We start from the raw sequence: 18,828 nt of genomic DNA on the forward strand, positions 1-18,828 counted from the left end.
CAGCAATGAGTCCTGATCTCAATCCAATTGAGAATCTTTGGGGGGAGTTGAAATCTGCCATTGGGAGAAGAAATCCTCCAAATGTCCAAGAGCTGGAATGTATAGCAAAGGAAGAGTGGGAGAAAATACCACCTGAGAAATGTAAGAGGCTTATTGATGGCTATAGGAAACGTTTGGAGGCTGTAATTGCTGCCAAAGGGTGTGCAACGAAATACTAAGGAGGGGTGCCAATATTCCTGCACATGCTGTTTTCTTGTTTATTGTTTTCTTTGAAATTGCAATGCCTATTTTGGGGGAAAACAACTTTTCAGTTACTTTGGTCTTGCAATAAAAAATGTTGGTGATGTAAATTGTGTCCATTTCCATTTATTTTTGGAGATACTACAAAGGTTGTGAATAAAATTAAGGGGTGCCAATACTGCTGAGCAGGACTGTACATGAATGAGTAGTGCAATAGCCCTGATGAGGGAGCGCATGGATGAAAAGCACTGGAAGCGTGCAGTGGTAAGGCCTCTTCCTTGAGTCTGAGTCAGGAAATTACTCACTTCAGGGCGAATTTCCATGTCTGATTCTGGGTTTAGAAGTTCAAACGATTGGCTTGCATCTTCGTCACGTAGACTTGGTTTGTACAAAAAAGCTGGTCCAGTGAACCATGTTGTCTGGGTCAGTAATGCAGGTCAGGGATGCAGGAACTGACCTGGATGCATGGTCAGCTGGGTTGTTCTCTGTGTGGATGTAGAACCATTGGTCAGGTCTTGTGGACTGACGAATTCGCCAGACTCGATTATGAACATAGACGTTGAAGCATTTGGTCTGATTGTGAATGTATCCGAGCACGACATTGCTGTCACAATAGAACCTGATCACATCCAGCTTCGTGTCCACTTCATCTTGGATGAGTTTCGGCGACTTCCACGGCTAATACTGCGGCACGCAATTCCAGCCGAGGGATGGTAGGTTCGGACTGTGGGGCTAGCTTAGCCTTTCCTAAGATGAATCCTACTTTGACTTTTCCCTCAGGTTGAATGGTCCTAAGATATGCTACCACTCCAAGGGCCTTTGTGGATGCGTCGGAGAACACACATAGCTCTGTGTGTACAGCACTGGAAAGTGACGTTGCAGCTTGCTTAAGTCATGCAGTGACTCTCGCCATGCTTCCCATTGCTTCAGCTTTTGTTCCGGAAGGGGAGCATCCCAGTTGCATGTGTTGACACTGATTTCCCGCTAGAGACTTTTGCCTTCAATGGTTACTGGTGCGACCATGCCTAAAGGGTCGAAGATGCTATTTACCGTTGACAGAACTCCCCTGCAAGTGAAGGCTTTTCTGTGCTCTGAGACTGTGAATGTGAAAGTGTCTGCCATTGTCTCCCACAGCAGTCCCAAACTGCGTTGCACTGGTCTAGCTTTACCACTAAGGTCAAGGTCTTTTAGGACTGGTCTGTCTTCTGGTGCAAATGCCTGTAGGACAGCTTCACTATTTGAGGCAAACTTGTGCAGCCTAAGGTTAGATTCACTGAGAGATGTCTGCGTTCTCTGCAGAAATATTCAATCAAGAAATATTGATACTGGCAATGCCAAACTCACTAATTTGGGGTAAATGTGTGTCAACAGGGACACGGTAGAAAGTAACTACACTATCACCAGGATCCAGTCTAAATAATATACTGTTGATAGGAACTAATTCTACTACTGCCAGTCACAGTCGTTTGAGAACTATGGCTCTATAAATGTGTAAGGTGCCACTTGACAGAGAGTATTGATTGTTTACTGCTCATGTGTACAGAGAGAGAGTAAAGTAGTGATTCACGTCTGTCTGGGCCTTCGTTTGTGCTGATGTTCAAACAACAGCAACAACAAAGTTCCACACATACTTCAAACCTATTGCAGATTTATCAGGTTTTATACCAAGTACAGGTTTTTATTAGTTTCAGTGATGCCAGCCTGGATTTTAAGTGGAAATAAGTGGTATGATGCATCACAGATCCTGTTTGTGTGGCTGCTTCGTTCTAACACAGCCACTCGAATATTGCACTCGTTACTGGCTCACTATGAAACAGTGTAGACAGTAAACTATGTCAGACAGTGACTAAGACTTGTGTGAAAAAGTTTGCTTAGCTTGTACGTCACATTGGGGGCTTTGTTTGATTGATTTTGCACATCAATTTATTTCTTCGGAACTGTTGTTTTTGTCTCGAGTACTTGAACGTGAATATACGTGGCAAAAAAGCAGCACTCTGGTGTTCTTCCTTATATGCCCTTATATGCATCAACCAATCAGGTTGTGTGGAATAGACAGGTTGAATGTGTTTCTCATCACCCTGTTTTATATGACAAAGGACTCAATTTACTACCATGTGTTTCTTGTGTTTTCCCCGCCCCCTATGTGTGTGTGTGCGTGTGTGTGTGTGTGTGTGTGTGTGTGTCATGTTGGCATGGTGCACCTCTCACTCTCCTGGCACAAATGCGATCACCCCAAATGTCCTCTTCTGTTGTTGGAGTGTTATTGAAGCGAGCATTTAGCATTTTTGTGTTGTTTATTCCTCACATCCCTGATGTGTAAAGGCCTTCATCCTGTAAACATCTTCCCTTGACAAACAGCTTTCCCATCACTTGATGGCTGTGTTGGTGAGCTTGCTTGTGTGGAGAGACTGCAACAAATGTCAGTGTCTGGCTCTGCTGCAAGTCAGAGTGGCTGAACTCTCACTACCACCCACTGTGTTGACAGCTCAAGTTTTTCTTTGTGCCTATTAGAAGCAGAAGTACTCAGAAGTTACAGCACAGAAATGATTGATAGATGAAAGATATCATTTAGGTATTTACACAGTGATTTCATTACATCATTTGTCCACTAGACCGCACTGACAAGTAGATTTTTCAACTGTTAAATATCCTGCTCATTGTCATAAAGTAAGGGATTCTTATGTGTTGGTGGTTGGTGTTTATGTGTTTCAAAAAACTGATATCAGCCAAATTTAAAAACTCTCAAATATTAGTGTTGACATGAGCTCAAAAATCTTCTTAATGAAAAATTAATGCACTGAAACCCAGTATGACTCGACAGTGCTGAATCCTCCAAAACAAAAATCAAAGATCAGGAGTTCTGTCTGTCTGTCAGATACTGCAGAGCTTTTAAAAAGCAAACTTGTATTTAAAACTTTTTAGACCAACCATATAATCCTCAGTTTATAGATTTCTGGCCAGAAGAGAATGTGTCTGTGTTGTTGTATTTTTATTTAATGTAGAAACAATGTTAAATCTATCTGAAATACATTTAAAAATTGCTCCGATGGGTAATTGCAGTAATTGTTTTCCTCCTTGTAAAAATGTACAAACACGAGAGCTGACTAAGGCCTTGAACCAGAGAGTGGTATGCAGTGTCCATCCAGCTGCTGCTGAATGAACAGTCACAGAGCAGGTCAACACACACTGCTGCTGCTTCACCCTAATCCCACTCAAACACACTCTGCTGACTCAACAGGCTAATGCATGACTGTCCTATCTGTTGTGTTGTATAGAGTTACAAAAACACAAACACACATGCGTGCACACACACACACACACACACACACACGTGTGTGTGTATGTGTGTGTGTGCGTGTGTGTTATGACAGCAATTTCATGTAAGACTTTTATTTAGGATTTTATATTTACTCTCCAGGATTATGCTGCCAAGATTCAAACATATTTAATGTATATGGAAAGTATGTGTACAACTAAACATTAAACCCATTCCACAACACCCATTAATAGTCCCCACTCTTTGCTGTTATAGCAGCCTCCACTCTTGGTGTCAGATTATCCACTAAATGGTGAACCTGGCTGCAGGGATTATCTCCTATTCAGCCACCAGAACATTAGTGAGGTCCAACCCCTCGCTGGCTTTGTGCACATCAGCATTGTCATGTTGCAACAGGATTGGCAGAAAGTGTCTGTCTCAAACAGCTGCCACAAAGTTGGAGGAACAGTAAAACATTACCAAATGCTTCAGCATTTAGATTTACCTTCTTTTTATGTGAGGAGCCGAGAACTTGGATATATTCAATTTATTCATGTTTATAAAGTATATATATGCATACAGTACATCCCTAACATTTGCGCTCTATTTGCATTTGCAACTATCCTGTGCAGTTTTCCTGTTCCTGTGCAGTCTAATGTATCGGTGCAATCATATTTTTTCATATAGACTTTTTCTTAGTAGGCCTATACTACCACACCCCGTGTGTATGGCATTTATGGGTGATGTTGCACTGTTTAATTGTCCTTGGTTGTTTGGATGTAGAAAGTGAATAGAGTGCATGATTGATTTTATTGTATATTTCTATTTTCTAAATCTATAACTGAACCGCTGCTGTAACACTTGAATTTCTCCAGTGACTGAAAGTCATATCATATCATAACAGGAAAAACAGCCCCAGCACATTTTCCTCTTTCACCAGTCTTTACAGTTGCCACTTTCTATCCACCAAACCTAGGTTCATCTGTCAGATGCCACATAGTGAGGTATGATTTATCACTTAAATTTATCATTTAAAGGACAACCCCACCGACCCATCAACATAAGAACAAACAAGGATTGCCAGACCAGTGAAGAGAAGCCCAAAAAAGAGCCCAACTTGATTCCAAGATGACGGAAATAACGTCATCACAACTTCGGATAAAACCATAACCGGCCTGGTCACAAGAGTCACAGAGACATAGGACTGCATCAGCGCCGCAGAAGACACACTAGTGGATCTGGACAAAACAGTGCTTCACCTACGCAAACAGAATGATTACCTGCTTGAAAAAGTTGATCAACTAGAAAACTATAGCAGGCGCAACAACATCTGAATCATAAATCATCCGGAAGGTTGTGAAGGTGCAGACCCGGTGAAGTTTCTCACTGCCTGGCTCCCCTCTACCCTGGGCCCTGACAACTTTGACCCAATTGCCATAAAGCGGGCACACAGGGCACTGTTCCCCAGACCACCACAAGACAAGAAACCAAGACCCGTCATAATCAGACTTCTGAAATATCAAGATGGCGGGTCCTGCGAGCCGCTGCTATGAAGGAGAGAAACGCCGCTCAACACAACGGCACACCTGTTTTCTTATTCCCTGACATGAGCCCTACTGTCGCTAAAAAGAATTTGACCAGGTGAAGAAAAAGCTGACAGCAAGGAAGATACCTTTGGCACTACTCATCTAGCAACGTTGAGAATCACCCACTACGGCCAGCTGCAGTTCCTCGAACACACCAAAGCTAAAGCTAACATCAATCTATTAATTATCATTATAAAGTAACAACATGGCTAAAACACTGAAATTTACATAATTCAATGTAAACAGGCTGAGTGGGCCAGTTAAAAAAAAAAGAACATGATTATTTGAAAAAGTTGAAAACTGGGATAGCATTTATACAAAAAAGCCACCTTAACAAAGTCGAACATCTAAAGTTAAAAAAGGAATGGGTAGAGAAAGTATATTCATCTTCATTCAATTCAAAAGCAAGAGGGACGGTCATCATCACCCACAGAGTTCTGAAAACCGAATATCTACCTAGATCATCTCAGACCATGCCCTATTGACTCTTTCATTCTTGATACCTGAGAAAGTGCAGGGACCATAAAGGTGGTGGCTTAACAGAAATCGTACTTCGGTTCATCAGAGACCAAATTAAGATTTACTGTGAAACAATCTGCGCTTTTTCCCCTAATAGCTTTGTGCTATGGGACACACTGAAAGCCTAAGTAAGAGGGCAGATCATTTATGTTACGAATGGCTTAAAGGAAAAACATATGGCTGAAATTAACGAGCTGAAGAAGGGTATCCTATATTTAGAAAAAGAAAAATCAAATGTCACGCTCCAGAGAGACATATCAAACATTAGTAAACAGAAAGCTAAATACAACCAGTTAAACACTTACAGAATAGAAAGAAACATTCTTAGAACCAAACAGAGATACTATGAATTGGGGGAAAGGCACAGAAAGTCCTGGTAAAATCAAGAGCTATTAATTCTGTAGAAATTAAAAATGGGACTGTAACGGTAAACCCAAACAAAATTAATAATTGGTTTTAAACATTATTATTCTTTATTATATACATCGGAACTCCCAGACAATCTTACCAAGATTGATTCATTTTTATCAATATTGAATTACCGGATTAACAGAGGAGGACCAGGAGGAGATAAATTGTCCATTCACCCAAAAAGATTGAAAAAGCCATCTCCTCATTGCAATCCAATAAATCCCATGGTGAAGATGGTTTCCCTCCTGAATTGTATAAGGAGTTTAAAGACCTTAATTCATAAGAAACAGACCCCCCAAAATGCTCCTCCTATAGGCCAATTAGCCTCCTCAATGCAGACTTTAAGATTATCTCTAAAGCTTTGACCAATAGACTAAACAGGTTCCGCCCCAAACTTATCAATATAGACTGAACAGGTTTCATAAGCAAACGACCCTCGGCAGATAATCTCTGCGGACTCTTGAATGTTATTAATTTAGCAAACACCAGGAATTAACCCCTTAATCAATCGATGCGGAAAAGGCCTTTGACCGCCTCGAATGGATTTGATTTGGGTTTTTCACATCTGTCATTAAAAAAAACCTTGGGTGAAAAAACCTTTAATGTCAGCTCCTATCACACTACAAAGAAGCAGCAGACAGGGCTCTCCACTCTACTACACTACAAGGTGACCCAAAACTGACCAGAGTTATCTGTGCCAATCACACCCATTTAAGTGGCCTCCCAACGGGGTTTACATACCTAGGTATCCAGGTAGTTAATGACCTTAAGAACCTGTATAAATATATTATATATTCTGCTGAGGATAATGTACTTGTTTCAGTCACTCCCTATCCCTCTCCTGAATAATATTTTTAAAACTCTTGATAAAAACATAAGCACATTTATCTGGAACCATGAAGTACCCAGGGGGCGTTCAGAGAGATTGTCATGGGATTATAAAATGGGCGGCCTCTGCCTCCCCAATTTCAAATTCTCCCACTATGTCAAGAAATATTAAACTTTTTTTCCTTACTAAACAGAAAAATACAAATGCACCTTCTGAATGAAAGTTTCTCCACTTTTTTACCAAACTAATACAAGTTCAATTTCCTCCATAACTCTAAATTCAAACTGGACATCTACGAAATCAAACTCACCAAACAGTCTTGGTTTGTCTTTCCACAGTCACTTCTGGTTTGGTCCCAATAAATCCTCAGTTCACAGAGTAAGATCTGAAAATATTTTCACCTGCTGCTGATGTCTGACTCACTCTCTCTCCTCTGCCGCTTAATGCCTCTCCCGGAGTCATAGTCCTGGTCAGAGCCGCTGTAAATCACCTCTGTACTGTATCCCCTGTCTTCAAACTAGCATCTATTGGTCTCAGAGGCTGTTTTCAGTCCTCCTGCCTGTCAGACTCCCCCTGTGATCAGAGGTCACAGTCCAGGCAGACTCCGGTCAACTAATAGTGCCACTTAGCTCCACAGCTAACTGAACCACCTGCTAACAGCAGCTAGTCGCTGCAGCCAAAGATAGCTACAGCAAAGAATATGGTGAGCAGCAGATAGTGGTTATTCTGCCCCCTGTAGCTTTGGGGTTACCTTAGAATTTTGGTCATATCTTCATTGGATTAATAAATTAATGGTATTTTAATCCATAATGCAAAAAGCTTGAAGGGTTCAAAGTACTACTAAGTACTGAACACTGCTTAAGTCACTGGATACATGTATAGTACATGTACTTAGCTCAAAATGGTCTTCTTCACCCAATCTCGGGGGGAATGTCTCACACTTATGTGCACATGTAATAAACTCTGTATATTTTACATTGAGCATATTTAATATATCTAAATAATGCATATATATGCAATATACACTGCTCAAAAAAATTAAGGGAACACTTTAATCTGGATGATGTTACAGGCAGCATAATGTTCACCATGGTGTCTCCAGACTCTTTCACACCTGTCACATGAGCACAGTGTGAACCTGCTCTCATCTGTGAAGAGAACAGGCAGGCAATGGCAGACCTGTCAATTTTGGTGTTCTCTCGTGAATGCCAATCGAGCTGCAGGGTGCTGGGCTGTGAGCACAGGTCCCACTAGAGGACGTTGGGCCCTCATGCCACCCTCATGGAGTCATTGTGTAGGGCTCTGGCAGTGCTCCTCCAGTTCCTCCTCGCACAAAGCAGCAGATACTCGGCCCTGCTACTGGGTCGATGATCTTCTGCGGTTCCGTCCAGCTCTCTTTGTGTAACGGCCGGTCTCCGGGTATCTCCCCCATGCTCTTGAGACTGTGCTGGGAGACACAGCAAACCTTCTTGTGACCACATGTATGGATGTGCCATCCTGGAGGAGCTGGACTACCTGTGCAACCTGATTGGGCTGCAGGTACCGCCTCATGCTACCAGTAATGACAAGGACACTAGCAGAACACAAAACTAGAGAAGAATCAGTTAGGAAGGATTAAGAGAGAGCAACTGTCTGTGGCCACCACATGCAAAACCATTCCCTTTTTGGGGGGTTGTCTTGCTTTTTCCTCCCCATTGCACCTGTTGTCTCTTTCATTTGCACCAAAGCAGGTGAAACTGATTCACAATCACTTGTGCTTCCTAAATGGACCAATTGATATCCCTGAAGTTTAACTTGGCTTGGTGTTATACTGTGACGATTAAGTGTTCTCTAAATTTTATTCTCACTAACATCTTTCCTCTTTGTCCTGCTCTAGAATGAAGTGTCAGATGATGATTTTAAATTAGAGGTCACACAGATTCATAAGGTAAGTGGATGTGTCTGTGTCTCAATCATTAAAAGAACTCAAATTAAATTTTCTCATCAATGCTTCCACCCCATATTCAGTTGTGTGTGTGTGTGTTTGTGTGTGTGTGTAGGATTTCACAATGGAGACATTTGCTGGCCCGGTGTTTGCTAGCCTGCGTGGCTCTTTAGGAATGACAGAGCAGGAGTATCAGCAGTCGCTCTGCTCTGAAAACTGCTATCTCCAGTTCATCAGCAACTCCAAGAGCAAGGCTGACTTCTTCCTGACGTGAGTCATTCATACACACACTTCTTCCACTATTGAGTCTTTATTCTGGACTGAAATCCTATTTGTCTTAAGACCAAAATGTATCCGTAACCATACCTATATACAAACCCTAACTCTGACGCAAGTATGAACCTACCAGGCTGGCCACACTGGCTGCTTGTGTGCTGTGTGGCGGCTGCGTTGCTGAGCTGCTGCTGCTGCTGCTGCTCACACTCCTGTTTGTGTGTCCACACAGGCACTGTGCTGCTGCAGTGTGGCTCCTGCCTGCCCTGTCTGTTTACATGGAGTTTGACTTTGATAATTATCAATAAATATGATGACGTGATTTTCCTTTACACAGCTGAAAGAGCGAGAAAGCTGGAGGGGGAAGACAGGGAGGGAGGGAAGAAAAAGAGTGCACGAGAAAAAAACTGCAAAAACTTCACCTGTTGTGTGTATTCTCTTCATGTCTGTGAGGTATCCTACACATACAGACATTAAAACGTCCAAATTGTCCATATGACTGTCTACAGGTCGTTTCCAGGGTCGATTTTTGCTGAGAACCAGAACGCATGTGGTAAAAATAGCCAAGACTCCGAATCTCTAGATGAAGCGACGCTGCAACCACGCATGTGAGCAGCGTGACTCACGCAGCCAGTGTGTCTGCTTTAAACTGTTTATATGGACGCCAAAATGAAAGCGAGAAGTTAGGCCACGCACACGCACTGCTCACGTAGCCGTGTGGCCAGCCTGTAACACCTTGGCCAGAAATAATTATAAATCAACTTACATCTGAAGTTGAAACGTTGATCCACTTACTCTTTACTTTTGGTCTTCTAGAAATGATAAACGCTTCTTTCTGAAGACCCAGAACAAAAGGGAAATCAAATTCCTTCTGGCCAACCTGAAGATCTACATGGAACATCTGAGGAAATACCCGCATTCACTGCTTGTCAAGTTCCTAGGTACACACATCACACACACAGGGACACACACACAGGGACACATTTAGCCAATCTAAACAAAGCAGAAAGTGAGCACACTATGATGTTTGAGAACAAAAACATTGTATTAATATTGATTTGAAGGTATATTTTATCGGAGATTAAACTATTTAAAGACAAGGTGTTTCATAGTGTCAGTTTCACATGTGTCTCTTTGGGCTACAAAAAACCTCAATGTTGCATGGTGCTTTTCTGACCACACACACAATCTCACATTCAACAGGAAGCTTTATTGCAAGAAATGATCCATGTTCAGTGGAGAAAGAAATATTGAGTAGTAAAACCACCAGTAAAACACTGTAAAAAATACTTAATTACAAATAAACTAGTGTACAGCTGTGTAGTGTAGTTGAGTGGCACGAGGCTTCTCCAAAGGGTCACAACAATCTACACTAACTGATATTTTGTTTTGCACTTAATCTAAAGATAATGTGCAATATGAAAACAGTTGCTTTTAGTTACAAACCTACAGAGAAATCATCACCCATCATGCTCCTCTCACCTCTATGGAGCTTTGTTAGCCTCTTTAAGCTAAATTAGCTGGTTTTATGACACATTAAGTGTTAATGATTCCATTTCCAGCAGCAGCAGGAACCTGTTTTCAGTGAAAAAGCTCTGATAAACCCACTGTACCTGACAACATTAGCAACTGGCTGGTGGACATAGTGGAGTATTTCGCAGCTAAAGAGCAAGATATTTTGTCGGGAGCTGGTTAAGACCAAAATCTGAGCTAAAATCAGAGTGAATATTGGACTTTGATTGATAAGGTGGCCAGAAACAAAACTAAAATGAATGCTCATATTACTTTGTGTCTGTGGACTGAATGATTTCTCAATGTTTTTTCAAGGTGTTCACAGGATCAAAATCCCACACAGACGGAAGGTACAGATCAAATTTAATCACTGCTCTGTGTGGCATTATGATTATAGGATGTTACAAAGTATTATAAAGCGCATCTCCTTTTCCACTTGTCATTTGCAGAAATACTTCATTGTTATGCAAAGTGTGTTTTATCCAGATGATCGAATCAGTGCCAGGTAAGCTTGGTTTGCTTGTCCCCAAACAGGCAAAGCATGAGTAGTATTTTTATGGTATTAACAACACAGAAACAGACAGTGCCGCCTGATTTGTGTTTTGTGTTGCCAGGTATGACATTAAGGGCTGTGAGGTGAGTCGTTGGACAGAGCCAGCACCAGAAGGAAGCCAGATTATTGTGGTTCTCAAAGACCTCAACTTTGAAGGGCAGTACATCACTCTGGGTAAGGAAACAGAATATAATGTTTCTATGTGCTGTGAGTCATAAGAAGCTGTGTAGACGTGGTACGGGTAGCAGGATGTCACTGCCTTCAGGCCAATATTGATTTTAAAGCTAACCGCAAACTTCTGCTAACTGTAGCTGCTGTTAGCTAGTTAAACCAAAGTTCTTACATGTTACATCTTTAACACTGTGCCAAAATGCATTTTTCCATCCTAAATAAACCACTTGCAAACATCTAGTTCAAATAAATCTCAGTCAAATAAAAATTCAATTTCAAGAGTGTGTCATGTGTTGTATGCCATTGGTTTTATTCATATATTAAACATACTGTATGCGTGCTGCGCATTTCTGTTTGAGTTGTAATGTTGTGACGTCCGTGTGTGTGCAGACCGGCAGCGACCCTGGCTCCTTCGGCAGGTGGAACTTGACACACAGTTCCTCCGTAGGCTCAATGTGTTGGACTACAGTTTCCTCCTGGCCCATCAGCCCTTACACCATGATGAACGCCACCAGAGTCTGTCCTTTGCTACTCTCATCATGAGAACCAAAAAGTCAGTGTCTTAAAGTTGTTTTCCTGAACTTTCATGACAGGGTTTCTCATTTTTTTTTGTTACTGGCTGCTGTATTGTTTTGCAGTCGTAAATAGTCCAGTCATTTATTGCCAAAGACAATTCATGGCTACTTTTTGCACATAAGTAGGTCATGGTCAGCTACTATTATTTTACTATAGAAGGAAGGCAGAAGTACCTTAAGTAAAAACAAATTGTATGCAAATAAAAAATGCTGTCATCTTTTTCTTTGTTTTTTAAATATCGTGATTAATATTGTATCGTGATTATATATATACACACACATACATATATATGTATAGAGGCCACAGAGGAGACACACAGCGCTCAGTGGCAGGCTGCCGATTTTGCATGCATGGAGCCAAGAAGTTAACTACATAAACTTTAAATTCATATAGCAAATGGCAGGCTTTGCTTGTGGCTTTAGGGATCTTTCTTCTCAGTTCAAAATTCATTCTGGAGCCTTGTTTAACTCTCAGTTAAAGGGAATGGCAAAAACTCCTGAGGGTCGCATGGTCAAGCAGGTGGCTTGAGAAACGGAAAGCCAAAAAGATGGAGATGAGCAAAAGCCAGAGAATGTGAGAGCTAAGACAAAGGGCCAGCAGGCATTGTCTAGTCTAGGAGGCGTGTTTTAGAGGGGGAGGATCTTTGGCGCTCTTTCAGGGAACGCATCGATTACTAATGAATTCCTTTGTGTGGCGAGATAACCGGCCTCTAACCAATCTTCACAATAGTAATAACAAATGATCTGAGTTAGAGTCTGCTGTTACTTTAAATTATTCTTTACATTTCAATCCGTCTGACATGACACGCTCCCCCTCAACTCCCCTGTCCCGGATCCGGTCACCACCAAACAGCACCTTCTCATGAGGAGAGGTTCCAACCAAAATTGGCACAGAAAATAATTTTTTTTGGAACCAAATATGTTGTTGCCATGCTCCTAAAATGGATTGTAGCTCACTGTTTGAACATTGGGTGTCGCTGTAATACCAGGCTATGGGCTCAGGTTTGAAGGTAGGCAAGATACTGTTGACATCAGGTGTTTGACCCTTGAAGGTCAAAGGGTTTTTGACCACTGTGTTTGTTGGTCACAGTGTAAGCTGAGTGTTTGGTCTTTGATGGAAACTGTAAATGGACATTGTTCACGTTTCTGCACAGTGGAAGAAATAGAGGGATTGTTATGCTGCCATTGAAGGACGGCCTGTGGATTCTGTGAGGAAAGCAACACACAGCCCACAGTGATCAAACTGAAAGTGAGGCACGTCAACCAGGTCACTCCTGGGTTAGACACCTCAGTGGCTAAGTAATAGGCTAGCTTCTACAACTTTTAATGTGATTAAGGCAGAAAAGTCAGTAAATTGGTCTAGATTATGTGGGTGAATCTTACATTATTTGCTGTCCACAGCTGCTTTACACCATATGAAAAGCATGGAACCCCTGTAGGACTGATATGGTGATAAATCCAATGCTGAATAATCAAAAATTAATCTTTATTTAAATAAAGTTTAAATAAATCATTTTTATGTAGCCTATAAACGCAACATATACTGACTTAGACAGTGCAGAACTAATAGTCAATCTCTTTTCTCCCTTTCTCTGGATAAATACAGCCTTCTTGGGTGTCACATCAGGTGTATGGCATCAGCTTCACTCAACCCTGCACTGATACTGATACTGAAATATTTAATTTTTCAGTGTCAGGCATCACCACATCACCTGCGCCTATGCATAACTTAGAATTTATTTTGGTCAGGTGTAGTGTTGGTGTGCACCGCATTGTGCATACGCTTTAGAGTGAAGCATAGGCATGGCACAGGTGATCATGATAACATGTTCATGTTACACCAACATGAAACACACATCACCTACACCACATACACCAATCAGGCATAACATTATGACCACCTGCCTAATATTGTGAAGGTCCCCCTTGTGCAGCCAAAACAGCTCTGACCTGTCAAGACATGGACTTAAGACCTCTGAGGGTGTCCTGTGGTGTCTGGCACCAGGGCGTTTTATAGTGGATCCTCTGGGTCCTGTATGTTGGGGGATGGGGCCTCCATGGATCAGACCTGCTCCAGCACTTCTTACAGATGCTCGATCAGATTGGGATCTGGGGAATTTGGAGGCCCGGTCAACACCTTGGGCCCTTTATTGTGTTCCTCGAGCTGTTCCTGAGCAGTGTTTGCGGTGTGTCAGGGCACATTGTCCTGCTGGGGGGCCACTGCCATCAGGTAGTGTTGTTGTGATGAGGGGGTGGACTTGGTCCACAACAGTGTTTGAATGGGTGGTGCGTGTGAAGTGGCATTCACATGAATCACCTGTCAGTGATTTTAATGTTGTGGCTGATCGGTGTATGTGAGATACTAGTGTGGCCATTGTAAGTCTATGGAAATTGTAGGTGCAATGTCAGACATTGACCAGATCGCAGAGGTCTTGTCAGGCGCTGGTGAGGCGTTCGAGATACTGGTGTGCATGTATTTTGTTACTTTATATGCACTGTATTTCTGCACCATGACGTCCCTTTTCCTGTGTGTGTGTGTGTGTCAAGCTGGAAGGACAGAAGCTGCATATCCATAAATGACACAGAACTGTAGCAGACTATCTCAGCATAGTTTTCTATTACTGTTTCAGTACAAACATTTACTCACCAGTGTGGCGGAGAGCCTTTCTGATTTCCTAAGAAGAACCCCGTCTGCGGCTGAGAACCACAGACACAGTGAGGGCAGACAGTAATGACTAACGTGTTACTTTTCGGTCTCTTATATAGGATTCGCTGACAGTGTCAATAAATAGTGATCTATATCAGCCTTTTCTCACAATAACAATGAATCGTCGTAAATGTGCAAGTGAAAGTGCAACTTCTTTACACTTCTGTTTTTGTGATGAATTTCTCTAAATCTTTAAAATAAAAACGTTATACATGCAAAATAGGGAAAAATATATTTTCCTAAACAAAGAGTTACATGTTAAAGTGTCAGGAGCCAAATTCTCAGCCAGAAAATGCCCTACACTAACACACACACACACAGACACACAGACACACACACACACACACACACACACACACACACACACACACACACACACTGAGAACTGAGCTGGCTGATCAGACTGGTGCATTTGATATCCTGCGGATCTTAAACCAAAATGTAAACCAAACTACACATGTAACATTTAATCAGATGCTATATGACTCATCTGTTGTAACATTTTAAAAAACATCATGGAACTAGTTTAGCTATTCTTAGCAAACATAGAGGTTCTCAGAAATACTACAATGCAGACACTGAGTCAGCTTCTCTCTACTGGAAGTAGTGTGATCCGAGGGTACAACATGTGGTGCAATATATCATTATGTAATTAATCTCGATGCCTCGGTGTAGTTAAAGCATCAGTCTCACCTTCAAGAAACATATGATTAACATTGATTCACGAAAAAACTCAGACTTCCACAGACTGACTAACTCGTTTCCCTCGAGCAGTTGTAACACATGGGCGAATGGTGGGTTTTCATCCTTTTTAGCCACATAATGTTCCATGGATGTCAGAACCACTGTAAGTCAGTCAGAGTCAGAGTTGCCAATTATGCCAATTAAATATCTCAAAATCTCCCAAATTGTCACATTCTGTCTCTCTGTCCTCTCCTCCAGCCATATTCCCACCTTCTCAAACCAACTCATTGTATTCTCTTCCTGTCCACCAGATGTGATCTGACTATTTCACCTGTCACAGTCACCTCACTGCAACACTCCATCCTGCCCTGCAGTTACTCATTTTTCTCCAGTCCAGTTTGGTACGAGTTGGGTACAACGGGAAAGATGTAACAAAAGATCCCCAATCCATAAGGCTAGATTTGATTATTTATTTTCTACTGACAGCAGCTCAGTTACAGTTTGTTCCACTTCCTTAAGACAGACATTTTTAGAATTGCATTTAAAAATACAATAAAACAAAGGAAAAGTTAGTAAATAAATAGACTTGGTTGCCTTTAAGACAAAAGCAAACAAATAAATAATTACAGATCATAAAGAGGTTATGTATCTAACTCATTGTAAAGCCACAGTAAACAGTAATGAACTGACAGTTTAACAGACCTCAGATATTCAGGAAGCTTCTTCCAGCGGTGGAGAGCAGGGGAACTAAATGCTGCTTCAACTTGCTTGGTGGTGCATTAAACAGTAAACAGTGGAAACACACTCTCACATAGTCATAGTCCTATTTTTATGTGAGTGTGATAAAGATGACTGAAATTACTTCAATAATGTCTTTGACCCAGTCTGCTTTCATATCCAGAGGCTGCTTTAAAACTGCAGGGAGAAGTTGTCGCACTGTTTTTTATTCTTTCGCTCTGGTGATTGACACATCTGGGTGATGCTGTCTAGTACGTGTTAACATGTTTGACGTGTTTCCTCTCACATACAACTGTTGAACAACAGCGACACATCGTCCTCGTCCCAACCACCACCTGCTCTCTGAAACTTTCCCACAGATAGCCAGATTGTTGTGGCCGTTCATCTGGCATCCATACAGCGTGTAATGATGGCACTTGGGTTGTCCACTCCTGTCACCCAAGAGCAAACCCAGTAAACCAGATATTGCAAATATTGCAGCGAGCGTTGCCCTGACTAAATGTTGGGCTACTTGTTGGAGGGGTGAAGTCTCACTCTCCTGTTTTCTCTCTATAACATTACTCTTAAGGACGTGCTCTTAGGTAATGAAATTTGGCGCTAATTGATTTATCATGAATCGGTACTTGGAAGTATACCGATGTAATTCAGTCTGTACCATTAAAGGAGCACTCCGTAGTTTTGGTGAAGAAATGTTAATGAGAAGAGAAAGATATTTTCATAACTGAATAAACAGTTTTATAAACACAATTTCATACTGTTTTAATTTGTTTATATGTGGCGCATTAGTAGGAGGTCAGAAATGTTTGCGTTAGGATTTGTCTGGAATGCAGCGTAAGTCTGCGCCATGCAGCTCGTGCTCAATATAATACTATGTTATTTTATTCTTTCCAATATCTCTTTATTATTGTCTCTATTTTTGGAGACTTAATCTTGTGCTGCTACTTATTTCCCTCTGTACTGCTGTGTTACAAATTTCTCCCAAGGGGGATCAATAAAGAAACATCTTATCTTATCTTATCTTAATATATGTGATGGGCTGAAACACAGTCATGCAATAGCTAATAGATGTTTTTTCAAAGGAGAGAGCAGGTCTTTTGGTTTTTTCTGCCCAAATGATATCATGCTTGCATTCTTCCTTGTGGGAACAAAGCAAAAACACTTTTATTAATTCGACAACTTGTGCTATGCTTTGGAAATCATTCACATGTTAGTTGCTGTAATGTGATATGCCAAATCACATCATATTAAGAACATCTTAGTTCCTTTCACTGATTCTTCTGAAGGTTTTCCTTACTGACTGGAAGTTTTCTCATTGAGTCATACGAGGAAACTATGTGGAAACAATGATGTGGCACACAATTGTTATATCTTTTCAAAGATTCATTGTTTTGAATCTAGAATCATCTGCTGTGCTACTAAACTGTCTGTGAGTTGTGAGTAAGGCTACATAATTGCTCTGACTCATACCCACTCTCTTCCCTGTGACTTTATCATTCTAGATCTGTGAATCCAGGCTCCAGCCCTATTCATGCAGGCATAGCTGCAGTCCCTGGGGCAGTCCCAGAAGATGACTCCACCTTACTTTTGTCTGATGTCGATGGCAGTTGTCTAAAGCCATCACAAGCAGGAGATGCATTAAGTGGTGGCACTCTTCCAACTGGACCAGGCTGTGACGCTGCTGAGCTTCAAGATTTCAGGGCCCAAAACCGACGTTTACTGCCCAATTTAAAGAATCCTCTGCATGTCATCGATGGGCCTGAGCATCGCTACTTCATTGGCATTATTGACATTTTCACAGTTTACAGTTTTAAGAAGAGGCTGGAGCATTGGTGGAAGAGGCTGAGACATCCGGGCCGGTCCTTCTCCACTGTCAGTCCACAGACTTACTGCCTCAGGCTATGTCACTGGGTACAGGACCATACCAAGTAGACTATGGGTAAGCAGTGGACACTTCCCAACAGCACTCACTGAGCATGTCTAAAAAACTAAATGGTCAACCAAAGTCCACACACATGCACACACATTAAACAAGTTTATCTACATCTGTTCACATTCTTTCATTTTGCCACATGCTCAAAACACAGGCATGACCTTTTTGGCACAATATCTGTGTCTGGACTATATACTTTGTGAGTGTGCAGTAGACATTTTGACTCACGCAAAACAATGAGACTGGATATGCGCAAACAATAATTTAATTCGAGCAAACAAAAATATATTCTGTACTCACTAAAATTAATGGAGTGGTCTAAATAGTCCTTTTTGTAAAACAATATGTTCAAATCCACTGTGTGTCCATCTTCGAAGCTTCCATATTATGCTCGTTTTCAGGTTCATACTTTTATTTGGGTGTCTACTTGAAAATGTTGACATGCTTTCATGTTCAAAAAACATCAGAATACTCTGGTCAAGTGCCTATCTCTTTAAGGCCCCCCTTTGAAAAACCCCAGTCTACTCAGAGCCTGAGCAGACACCCAATGTGTTACCACATCAGCTCTGCCTGTGCTTTCTCAACCATGGCCGTGGCCATGACAGCTTGTTTGTAGGCAATGGTTCTAAATATGGGCTGTGTGCGTTTCTCCATGGATTGAACGCTTTGATACTTTCATAGCATCTAGACCTAGACCTACTTTATAATCACAAAAGATTGGAAATCTTGCTTTCTGCAATATTGGACCTTCAAGAACTCCATCGAGTTGCCATTGTCCCAGTGCTTCCATTGTGGCCAAAATGCTACTTGTGATTGGATCTGAGATGTTATGAAAAAGCTAAAAATGACCAACTTCAATTCTACATTTGGCTGAAATTGTGGGACAATGAAACACTTTTTCCAATTTAAAAGTGCTGGTA

At 41.5% G+C, this 18,828-nt stretch overlaps 1 protein-coding gene across 1 annotated transcript; it reads left to right on the forward strand.

Annotated features, from left to right (window-relative positions):
* The first annotated feature begins 9,008 nt into the window (after window positions 1–9,008).
* Window positions 9,009–17,907, forward strand: pip5kl1 (phosphatidylinositol-4-phosphate 5-kinase-like 1). The gene is made up of 8 exons (XM_073478589.1): window positions 9,009–9,035; window positions 9,855–9,979; window positions 10,866–10,900; window positions 11,000–11,055; window positions 11,165–11,277; window positions 11,665–11,831; window positions 12,325–12,352; window positions 17,669–17,907. The coding sequence occupies exons 2-8, from the start codon at window positions 9,931–9,933 to the stop codon at window positions 17,905–17,907; spliced, it is 687 nt and encodes a 228-aa protein (XP_073334690.1). The 5' UTR covers window positions 9,009–9,035; window positions 9,855–9,930.
* The last annotated feature ends 921 nt before the right edge of the window (window positions 17,908–18,828 follow it).

This window comes from Pagrus major, chromosome 12 (assembly GCF_040436345.1).
Source record: "Pagrus major chromosome 12, Pma_NU_1.0".
NCBI lineage: Eukaryota > Metazoa > Chordata > Actinopteri > Spariformes > Sparidae > Pagrus > Pagrus major.